The 12,942-nt window shown below is 30.7% G+C and overlaps 1 protein-coding gene across 1 annotated transcript; it reads right to left on the reverse strand.

Annotated features, from left to right (window-relative positions):
• Positions 1 to 5,221: 5,221 nt before the first annotated feature.
• Bfra_006089 (putative multispanning membrane protein) lies at positions 5,222 to 7,653 on the reverse strand (the record flags this gene model as incomplete). The annotated part of the gene is made up of 3 exons (XM_037336462.1): positions 5,222 to 5,240; positions 5,406 to 7,473; positions 7,569 to 7,653. The coding sequence occupies 3 exons, from the start codon at positions 7,651 to 7,653 to the stop codon at positions 5,222 to 5,224; spliced, it is 2,172 nt and encodes a 723-aa protein (XP_037191672.1).
• Between the last annotated feature and the right edge of the window lie 5,289 nt (positions 7,654 to 12,942).

The following is a 12,942-nucleotide window of genomic DNA, read 5'->3' on the forward strand; positions in this document are numbered from 1 at the left end:
AGATTTTGATTTTAAAAACGAAAGATAAAGTTATATCAAAATTAAAGAAATAGAAAATTGAATTAGAATTGGGTATAAATAACAAAATATTAATTACTTGAATTAATAATATATTAAAACTAATTTAAACTATTAAAAAATAAAACTCTAAAATTCGATTGAAATTGATTACTATAATATTATTTTATTAAAATAGAATTACCGAAAAAAATATTAGTACTATTAAAATTGATATAAAAATTATATTAAAAAAGACTGGATTATTATTAGAATTCTAAAATAAAATTATTAAATATAATATATATTATAAGAATAAAACAAATACTAAATTAATTATTAATAATAATATTATTAATCTTATTAAAATATTTATAGAATTAATTCTAAATATTAGCTATTATAGAATATAGGAAAGTAAATATTATATATATATCAATTTAAAGATAATTCTAAAGAATTAATAATATAACAAATTATAAGATATAATTCAAATAAATATTTTTATAGAATATTTATATATAATTAATAAATATATCAAAGTATATTTATTAGAACTAGACTATATTATATAAACAAGCTAAATAATTATAAATAAATTCAAAAAAAAGAAAAACCTAAATCTGAAAATAAAAAACTTTATATTAAAACCTTAAGATATAAAGAATATCATTTCTAATAAAAAACCAAAAGATAAACTTTATAAAATATAAGAAATATAAAAATCCTTATTTAAGTTATTATAAAATATTACTATCCCTAAATATCCAAAAGTTATAATTCCTAATATACTTAAAATTAATAATATTTAGTAATTTAATAAAAACAATAAAAGAAATATTATTAAAATCAATCTTTTTATAAAATCAACTTTATTTTTAGAAATAAAAGAAATAGAAATACTAAATATAATATCTATAATTAATAAACCTTCAGCCAAAACTCTAATTATATATATAAATATAAATCCCCTCAAAAAATACTTTTTTCGAAAATATAAACAAAACAATAATAAATCAAATAAATATATTTAAAAACTAATAAAAATAATAATAATAATATTTTCAATAAATCTAAATGAAAATATTATTAAATATATTATAATCTTTATATTCTTTATACTAAAAATCAATTTAAATATTAAAATGAAATTATTTAAAAATCTTTAATTAATTTTGAAAAGTTTAATAAATAAGAATATAACCTTTTCTATAAAATAGATTCTAGATATTCCTATTTCTATTATATATAATCAAGTAATCTTAGATTCTAAATATAAAAAAAAATAAAAATAAATTATTAAAAAGGAAATCAATTTATTAATTATAAATAATGTTTAGAAAGAATATATTCTATTAAAAAATAGAAATCTTATTTCAATTAAATAAGTATTTATAATAAAAATAAAGAACAATAAGATTAAGAGATTTAAAGTATAATTAATAATAAAAGGTTTTAATTAAATTCTTAAAAAAGATTATAATAAAATATTTGTTTTTATAATATAATTTAATATACTCTATTTATTCTTAATAATTATTACAAAAAAAAACTTAGAGTATTAATATTTTAATATAAAGAATACTTTTATAAAATCCTATTTCAAAAAAGAGATATATTTTGTATTACCTTAAAGAATTAATATATCAAATAGATATGTTTTATATATATTATAGAGTTTATATAATCTCAAGTAAATTAAATAAAATTAAAATCAATTTTTAAAATTCAAATTAATTAATTAGGGTTTTATTCAAAATCTCATTAATTTGTATTTATATATATATATTATTTGATAATTCAATCTATTAATTTATATTAATAATATAATTGTTTTTTCGATTTCAAAAGATTAATTTAATTAATTCTTTATAATACTTTTCTTATATTTCAATACCAAGAATCTAGAGAAGATTAATAAGATTCTAAATATTAGGATTATAAGAAATCAAGTAAATAGATTATTTATATTGAATCAAAAAGAGTATCTAAAAGCTATATTTACTAAATTCGGAATCTTATATATTTAGTATTATACTAAAAAGATATTTATTATTGATTACTTATATCTATAATCTATTATAAAAGATAATAAACTAATCGATATTATTGAATATCAATAAGCTATAAATAGTTTTATTTATTCAATAATATATACAAAACCAGATATCTTCTTTATATTAAGCCAATTATTATAATATATAGCAAAACTAATGAAATACTATAGAATAGAAGTAAAGAATTTAATATAATATTTAAAAACTATAATTACTTAGAAATTTAAATATAGGTCTAAGGGAGTATAATACTAAATTATAAAGAAATATAATCTACTAGTAAATATTATAAAAGTCTTTATTAATATAGATTAAGCAAATAATTAATATAATTAAAAAAGTATTTCTAAAGAAGTTATTATATTCTATAAAGAATTGATATTGTGAGCTAATAAGAAACAGAATTCAATAACAATATTAAATATTAAATTTAAATATATATTAATAATAATATTTATTAAATAAGGGAAATAGTTAATTCAAATATTTAAAGATCTTGAAAAGATAAAATATATATCTATATACAGAAATATTATTTAATTATTAAATAATAATTAAAAAGTAATAGTTTTAATTAAGAATTTGTATTTATATAAATAATTAAAATATATTAATATATATTACTATTTTATTAAGAATTTTATTAAAAAAGAAAAGATAATAATTAATTATATTAATATATTAAATATAGTAGTAGATAGGATAATCAAATTTCTAATAAGAGTAATATTTGAAAGATTCAAAGAAATATTAGAACTAAAATAATAGAAATATAGAGAATTAAGAAAATCGAAAATAATAATTCCTATAAAGAAATATTAAAAGAAATAAAAGTTGTTAATACTAATTATATACTGTAATTAATAATACAGTTATCTAAACAAACTAAATTAAATAAACCATAAATAGGCATATTAATTCCCTCTAAAGGAAGTAAGATAGAATCAAGATGTTTATATATATAGTAATATAGTTAATACAGAGACCTCTTCCACCTAATCTTTTAATAAAATAAATATATTTTATATGTATTACAAAATTTGTATAGTCTTAAACAAATTAAACAAAATTGAAATCAACTTTTAAAGTCTAAATTGATTAATTAAAACTTTACTCAAAATCTTATCGATTTATATTTATATATATATACTATTCAACAATTCAATTTATTAATTTATATTAATAATATAATTATCTTCTTAATCTCAAAAGATTAATTTAATTGATTCTTTATAATATTCTTTTTACACTTTAATACTAAAAACCTGAAGGAGATTAATAAGATTCTAGATATTAGGATTATAAGAAATCAAGCAAATAAATTATTCATATTAAACCAAAAAAAGTATTTAGAAATTATATTTACTAAATTCGGAATTTTATATACTTAGTATTATACTAAAAAAATATTTATTATTAATTACTTATATTTATAATCTATTATAAAAAATAATAAACTAATTAATATTATTAAATATCAATAAGCTATAAATAGCCTTATTTATTTAATAATATATATAAAACCAAATATTTCCTTTATATTAAATCAATTATTATAATATATGGCAAAACTAATAAAATATTATAAAATAGAAATAAAGAATTTAATGTAATATTTAAAAACTATAATTATTTAGAAACTCAAATATAAGCCTAAAAAAGTATAATATTAAATTGTAAAGGAATATAATTTATTAGTAAATACTATAAAAATCTTTATTAATATAAATTAAGCAAATAATTAATATAATCAGAAAAGTATTTCTAAAGGAGTTATTATATTCTATAAAGAACCAATATTATAAATTAATAAAAAGTAGAATTTAATAATAATATCAAATATTGAATTCGAATATATATTAATAGTAATATTTATTAAGTAAGAAAAATAGCTAGCTCAAATATTCAAAGATCTTGGAAAAACAGAATATATATTTATATATAGAAATACTATTCAACTATTAGATAACAATCAAAAAACAATAGTTCTAATTAAGAATCTATATTTATATAAACAATTAAAGTATATTAATATATATTATTATTTCATTAAGAATCTTACTAAAAAAGAAAAGATAATAACTAGCTATATCAATACATCAAACATAATAACAAACAGAATAACCAAACCTCTAACAAAAATAATATTCAAAAAATTCAAAGAGATACTAGGATTGAAATAATAAAGATATAGAGAATTAAAGAAATCGAAAATAGTAACTCTTATAAAAGAATATTAAAAGGAATAGAAATTACTAGTACTAATTATATACTGTGATTAATAATATAGTTATCTAAACAAACTAGATTAAACAAACCATAAACAGGCATATTGATTTCCTTCAAGAGAAGTAAGATAGGATTAAGACATCTATACGCATAGTAATATAGTTAATACAGAAGCCTCTTCCACCCAATCTTTTAATATAAAATGAGATTTTATATAATAAAATTAATTCTATTTGATTCAGAAGTTATATTCTCAAAACCTATCAAGGTGCAGGTAAAGACTTATATTGTACTATAAGGGTAGAAGGGCTATAGAAGAGTGAGGCCCTACTTATAGAAAGCAGGGCACGCTAATGGTCTGTGCCTGAGGCACGAAGGCAACTACAGATCATGTAGTTGGCGCCGTGACAAAACCAAACATTCAAATAAGAATTTTATTAAATTAATTAATATCAATTAAAGCTTTTTTTAAATTTACTTTAATTAAAAAACTAAAAAGATTTTAATAAGGAATAGATATAATATATTAAAATAAAAGAATATAGATAATCAAATATAATATAATAAATATACAAATAGTGATTCTTTAATAGAAAAACAAACTACTATATAACAATATAGTAAATGTAATAATATTTTATATAATATATAAACTTATTAATTAAATCCGGTATTAATTGATTTTTAAATTACATATAATTTAATTATAGTTTATAATATTATTATAATATTATTTCAATAAAATATAAACAATTGAGGTAAAAGTATACAGGGTCATGGTATGTATAGGGTCCTAATAAACCACGTTATTCCTATCCCCAACCTTAATCCTATTCCATCCTATTCCATCCAAACCGAAACGCCAAGAAAGGAAATAATGGTATCGGAACTAGAATTTGTACGTCTACTCGTTTATTCGTTCGTACTTATGTGTATTATTAATCTGCTTTAATCGCACTATCATATCATTAGCTTCGTAATCATATATTGTCACAACCCCCATCACAACCGAAAAACGTTATCCATACTCTTCTCTTTCTTTCAAACAGGATCACCACTTAAGTACCTAGCTAGCCCCAAAGACAAAAGACAAAAGACAAAAGAAAAATTTCAATAACTTACCCATAAACCCTTCTCACAAACCAAAAACTGGTCAAAAATCCCACTGTGCCCGTTGCCAATCCATAAGTAACAGCCACGACTCCGCAATAACTAAAAAACAATATTCCACTAACAAATCCTTCAATATGTAACCTTCTCATGTAAAACCACACACAATATGCCATAACCCAAACTGCTGATCCACCTCCTACAAGGAAAGAATGCCACCACCAATTGTAATCTTCAGCGCAAAGTTTAATGTAAATGGTAACGATTGTGACTTCCGCAATTGTGATCATGAGAAGAAGAGTTATGAGAGAGAGAAACCCGAATACGTAGTAATACCCACTTTTATCTTGCCAAAGTGATTGAAAGACGAAAAGAAGTTCGATGAAGATTACTGCGAAAGGGATGAGGCCAGCCAGGAGAATTGAAGAGATAGAACGGATATACCAAGGTTGAATTGGTACTTGACGAGGGATGATAGCCGTTTTTGTTGGGGATTCCCATGCACCGGAACGTGTGTAGCCGTAGTAAGAGCCGGCATAGACAAGGGGGAGTTGGATGCAAAGCCATAAGAATATAAGAGCGATGAGGGTACCGAATGGAAGGGCGGTACTAGATGCTTGGGCCCAGACGAATAAATTGAGGATGAAGACTAGAGAAAAGAGAAGACCAGGGAAGAGAATGGCTGTGATCAAGGTATTTTTGCGCCAATTGAGACCTCCAAATGTTTTGTAAACTCGTGCGCTGAAATAACCAGAGAAAACTCCTGCGAAGATGAAAAGACCGATTCCGACACTGATGAATCCACCACGGAAACTTGGATTCAGTATACCTAGACTACTTAGAGAAAGTAATCCAAAGGCCATGAAAACGAGTTGCATTCCAGATCCGATCAAAGGTGCTAGAAGATGTCCATAAGGAGGTGGACGGAAAACATCTCCATGAAGTAATTTCCACCCAGTAATATCTTCCAGTTGCTCATCATCGGAAGAAACATCGGCATCATTCTCGGTGTCAACCTGATCCAATAAACCAAGTCCAGTTTTTTCCCCAGTTTTAGGTGATCTTGCTCCACTGCCAGGTCTAGATCTTCTTTTTGATTTCAATTTTCCATCTTCTCCTGAGACATCCTTTGTGTATGCTTTGATATCTCCTCGAACAGTTCTGGCTAAGATCATAGCAACAATGCCACTAAGAAGACCTGAAATAATCAAAGAATTGACAATAGCCAACCAATGAATTCTTGATCCTTCCTCTTGGTTAACAAAGTATAGATCCCATCGATTTCTCCATTCGACCTTTTCATCTTCACGAAAATAAACAGAGTAGGTGTATGGAATCTCCATTGTAGCTCCATCATCCAAATCTATTTCTCTTTCCGGTGGATGATACGATGAAAGTGGGTATGCGAGGGCGGATGAAGAATCGGTATGATTCGGGGCAAGATATAATTCAAATGGTGTGTTGACATCATTCAAATCCGCAGGACATCCCGATTCCACTCTCTTATCAGCTCCAACACTCTTGGTATAAACTTCGAATCCAACAATAACCTTTCCACCTTTTTCTCCATCCTTTCCTGGAGCTTTTCGATATCGAAGAACGATTGTAAGATGATTGTTGATGAAATATCTCGCTTTGCCAGTTTGGGAAAAATCCTTATAACCCAATTTGAACCCAGCAGCGTAATATTTCTTACTTTTATCCACTGTCACAAAACTCGTTGCTCCAGGTAGATTGTCCACAATCCATTCCACAACATAACCATCCTTAACCAATTCTTTTGCGCGCTTGAGATCTCTTCGGGTGACCGTTTTGGAACAGAGGAAATTACATTCTTGATCCTTCCCCATTACCAATTCGATATCGGATTGTGTGATCCTGTCCCCTCGTAAGACTTCGCCAAGATTCAATGATATACTTTGGCCGCTGAGTAGAGAAGATCCGGCATGACGAACACCGGTTGGAGGACAGACGAATGGAAGATCGTAGTAGGCATATTGCAATTGTGTATTATCGGAGTAAACCTTATTGACTAGCAAAGGGATTGCTTCATTGTCTTTATAACTTTTAATCGACCAACCTAGATGAATGGGAGAACAGTTAGATTATTGTCCGGAGTTCAACATCTAGCAGATGAGGGGATGAGATGGATATGGCAGAAAGCGGCAGACGTACCTGGTATGTAGAAAGCATCCGTTATTGAAATTGCTAGAAAGAATAGTAACCAACTTCCTATCCTCATTGAAGAATTGGTAGCCATATTATTGATGTTATCTTGTCCAATAAATTATTAAAAGGTGTAAGTCGGTCAATAAGAAATTGAATTTCCCCCCAGGTTTGAAGTCCGTAAGTTCCGTGAGGTCCGTAGATGTCTTTGGATGAAGGTCGCACCAAACGGAGTTGTCGAGATTGAATTGAAGATACTCTTCTTATCGATGAAATAATGTAATGATCGCGTGTTTCTTATTAAAGTTTTCTTCTTCCTATGTTGATGAATAGAAAGGTATGTTGATCACAACTACCTCTTCCTTCTTTCCTTTTCCCTCTTCTCTAATCTTTAGCCAAGATGGATGCGCGATGGCATAAAGTGTAATATGGGGATTGGGATTATATTTCAGATAAGAAGCTTAAGCCTTCAAGGATTAAAGCAAGAGTCCTTAATAACGAGCGCAATTGGCACAAAGTACCTCTTTTGAAGACTTTAAATCGTGATGCAGGTGATTGTGAAGTTGTCTTCTCATGGATGAAAGGAGATGGAGATCGTGGTATCGGTGAATGAATTATGTTACTTAATGGCAGAGGATTCGGATGTACCAATGTTCGAGGCAAACCGATGGTTGAAGCTCTTTGGGGTAAATGAGGATTGAAGTGTGGAACTAGAACGAGAACGAGAGCGAGAACGAGAACGAGAATGTGAACTAGAGCCAAAACTACCTAGGTGGTCAATATTCTCCACCAAAACGGCTTGAACGGGTTTGGAGTGGGAGGTATGGCAAGGGGATTGAAGATGGAGAGATCTGGAAGAATTGAGATGGTATGAGTAGAAATGAATTGAGGATACCTAAGGGACATGTAGTCCGTACAAAGTAAAGAAGAGTAAACGGTAAGGAGGAGACGTATTCACATTTCCTTCACATTTCCTTCACATTTCCTTCGACGTGATTGGTACGGAACACATTCTCATATCTATGGTTGTGTTGCGACGGAACAAAATCTCATGCGTCTATTCATCTATAGAGAGAGTATTCATCCACAGAGAGAGTATTCATCCATCCATCTAGACCTTTCCGAAACAAATGACCTTCCCCTTTTCACTGATCCCGAATACATCGGATATCATTCGTTAGATATCGGATATTGTTACAGAAAATGGATAGATTGATCGTTACCAATTGGAAGTAGGAAGCCGAGATATGTATTTGTTCATTTCTCCTATATACCTATTTATATGTGGATATATTTATTATGTATCTATGTATTTATGTCTTTATTGTTATGTATTCATGTATTCATGTATTTATATATTTATTTATTTATTGTTCGGTATTCACGTCTAAAAATAGCAGCAATTCCTCCTCACCATATTTCCACTTACGCACACGTGAGATTTGGAACTCCTGTCTTGTCTTTGACCATCTCTTGTCCCGAGCCTCTTAGTTCGAAAACTTCAAACACGACGACAACATCAAATCGTCAGAATGTCTTCACCTCATCTCTTTTCTCTGAAACAAATGACATCCGTGTTTGAAAACTATTTGTTTATCAATTCTCCCGTCATAATCTTCCGTCATCCCGTCATCCCGTCTCAACCCCTCACACATCACGGCACAGGATGTATCGCATGCAAAACGTACATGTCCGAATGAGCTTGAGGATGACGAATCGCATGCCTGTGCTTGCATATCTACTACGCAGTTCATGTCGGCCCTCTCAAAATAGGCCGTAGATCAAAATGTGAAGCGGGCGTACGCAATATTATGTTTCTAGAGTTAGAAACGCGAGCAATAAGTAAGAAATTTGACTTGGGTGTTTCGTAATGCCACAAATCGTATCTTGTAATGGGAGAAGTGGTGCATTTGGAAGAAAGATTGACTTGAGTCACACCATAAGATTCTTGATACTTGAATATCACTTCTTCATTCTAGAATGGACAGTGTGGGCGATGTAATATCTGTTTTCTCGAACCCTCGAAAATTCTTCATCCCTCTCAGGTCTAGAACATCAAGTTGATGATCAGCACCCAATAGAGCGAAACGTTACATTGATAGCCCTCAATCAATTGGTAGAGATTTCAACGTAAGGTTTCTTACTGTCAATCTCTATTTTCCATCTTTTTAGTTTCCATCTGTCGACTCTGATCTTTACCCCTCATGGTATGGTTTTGTTATTGTTCACGTGATATGTCATTCGTATCCTCATCTTCTTTCGGTTACTATCTGTCTTGTTGCACATCTGTTTCACTTCTAGCATACACATCGGAGGGATTCTCCTTGTTTTCTGTTCAATTGAGATACGTGATCTTTTCTGGTTCTCGTGTCTAGCACGTGATTCCCGAATTTGAATGTACTCATGGTGCATTGCCCATCCTGGGGTTCCTCGCCGTTACGTTCTGTTGAAAAAGCAATACTTGGACAAAGGATGGTGCATAAACGGTACATTACCGGCACATTGCCGTTACATTACCGTTACATCACCGTTCGATGGCAAGTGCGCCAGATCTTAAAGACCATGTGTTCAGATTGAAACAACTCTTTCGTCACACAATTTTTACATGATAGACAGGGAGTCGATCATACATCGCTTTCTCACCAGCTCCATCACGATGCTTTTAATTGCCGCGTAGAATGTATCTATTGTGTGTATCATAGCGACACCGTGATAGATCATCTTGGACGTGGATATCCACGCAAGAGAACAAAATCTTGGCGAGAAATTGCCCCTTGATCTTGTGCTATGTACCACAAATAAATCCCTCCAGTCCAATGAAGATGTCAGAACTCGAAATACAGAAAGATCTCCGCTAAGATTCTTCATCTGTCAAAGACCAAAGACCGAGTTGACAGCAGATCAACAGAAGTCGTACGTTCCCAAACTTAGTTCGCATTAGCTCTCGGTCTTGTCCGACATTTTCACTCCTGATTTCTTAGGTTTGACTGTTTACTAAAGAGTGCACATAGATTTTGGATAGTTATCTTGGTATGATGTCAAAATTTTATACTTTGAATGGTCTCCACTCCGTCTGAAGTGCACGAAAATAGTTTCTGTTCGTCCATTTCTCACTGACTGTCTCTTTATTCCCGTTAGCTAGAGTTTTGAGGATGATCATCTGAAGATATCAATGCCGCTATATTCGAAGTAGTCTACAATCAACGGACAATATTCGAAACATGGTGATGATATGAGGTCGAATTCTATGAGTATAGGGCTATTAACACTAATTAATCATGATTCGCGAATAGATATACATTTATGACTCCACAAAGACTCAAAGTACCCAGGCTTCATGGCTCTCATTAGATCGACCTAGATCACTGATTTTCAGCACTAAGAACAAAGGGTACTAGTGTGAGACTTTATGCTGTCTATCATATACCGGATTATCATAAGCTTGGTAGTTCAATGCCATCTCAAAGGCGGATACATATAATAAAAGGTCTAGGGGGTCGGTACTCAGATCCGTTCTTCAGCCGTCCTACTATGAAAAATGTTATGTGAACATGCAATTCACTCACTAGAAGGTAATTCTTCATTCAGCTTATCGTTTGAGTTACCGATTGTGATAGTCAAGATTTTCAGTATCAGGATAATTGTCGGGAATAGATTTAATCTATTTTATTGGACGCGTACGTCGAAAGGAGAATGAGGAAGTACCTTGCAATCTCCTCAGTCATCTTGTTCTCCTGTTATCCCCGTTTCATTCCCGTTGGTGCGAGTTGTAGAGCGGTAGATACTCATCTGCCATACCTTTGATATCATATTCCTCCACTCAATGCATAATCCTCAGAAAAACAAAGCATAAAAACAAAACATAATTCCAACGTTGAACTCAAACCTCAGGTACCCGAATACAGATGATTCAGCCTTACACCACACAGTATTTTAGTAGATAGCTTACAGCATCACATGGTCTACATGTCAAAAGTCGTTTAAAATGCGCCACCCGTTGCTTATCTTTTCATAATATTTATCGCAAAACTAGCAACCTGGGGGAAATTTATTGAGGATAGCATGTAGAAGATCTGTTCGTGTATAATTACCTTGTACTATACATGTTTAGTTAGACGGCTTGTATAATATATTATGAAAAGCTTATCAAAGAAGATCATCATTGCAACCTCGGATTAGCCTTTCTTTGTCCATAATTCTTTACTCCTCGCTCTTCGACCTCCATCTATCATTGTTATCCTGGATCATATCCTCCACTCATAAACAACTTCGTACATGATCCAATAGGAAGTCCTGTAGCTTTAGATTTAATGAACTAAACGACAAATTATTACTATACAAACTGTTACTGTCCTTGTACATCATGATGTCTTTCATTCAATCTACAGATTCAGATCGATCGACGTTGCATTAGTGCAATCTCAGTCTCCCATGCGTTATTCATCGTATCCTTCTCCATTGTATCTTGGCTTTTGAGGTCCAAAGTTTTAAGGATTGTATTTGCGTATCGTATATATGAACTCTATCACGACTTGTAAGCGAATGCACTCCGTAACATCCTTCGATAACCGTTCCATAACAAGCTACTAGCATCAATACAGCTGCAGGTATATATTGTGTCCAGAGCTAAGGACAAAATGTGAACCTTCCAAGCTTCGGTCGTACCCATTGTGTCACGAGCCACGCCATCCGCCATAACCGCGTGAGCTAGCTATGGAATTTCTGTCGCATACATCAGCCTATCATTGTCTCAATGTACAGTAGTCGTACAATGATCAACAGGTTCATCTACCAAATCTGGAAGCTATGGCCATTTGCAGCTGGCCAATGCTTGTACCTGCGTCTGTGCGTGAACTTTCTTTAAGGTTTGCATTAGTAAGGTTTTTGTACTCCAATCGTCGTGTAACCGAGATGCAGCCTTCCAATCAACCTAAACCTCAATGTTTCTGCACCCCGACCATTCTGCGCTCTAATCATACATTCTGCCTAGTGGACCATCAACCTTAGAAAATCATCTAGTTTACAAACGCCCGGCTTGCTTGAAAACCTTTTAGATGCACAAGCTCCATACCAGGCCAAGCTTATAGACTAAATACTTTATAGTTTTCACGTACTATGCTTAGCGAACGCATCAATCAACAGATGACTTTGATACGTAGTCAAATTCGAGATCTTCCAACTAAGGCTCGATCCTGGGCACGCAGACTCCGAAGAAAGCGCCATGAAATTAATGTTAGCGTGTGGATAGATAATTCCTTGATATCTGGAGCTTGCGATCTTTTAGTCCTTGGCCAAGTGAGTGACACATGAGAATCATACGGTTATGGGAAACTAAGTATTGGATAGAGTTTCCGTGCCTGAAGCTTGGAGGATTCGAACGTGG

The sequence above is a fragment of the Botrytis fragariae genome (assembly GCF_013461495.1).
Source record: "Botrytis fragariae strain BVB16 chromosome Unknown tig00000075, whole genome shotgun sequence".
Classification (NCBI taxonomy): domain Eukaryota; kingdom Fungi; phylum Ascomycota; class Leotiomycetes; order Helotiales; family Sclerotiniaceae; genus Botrytis; species Botrytis fragariae.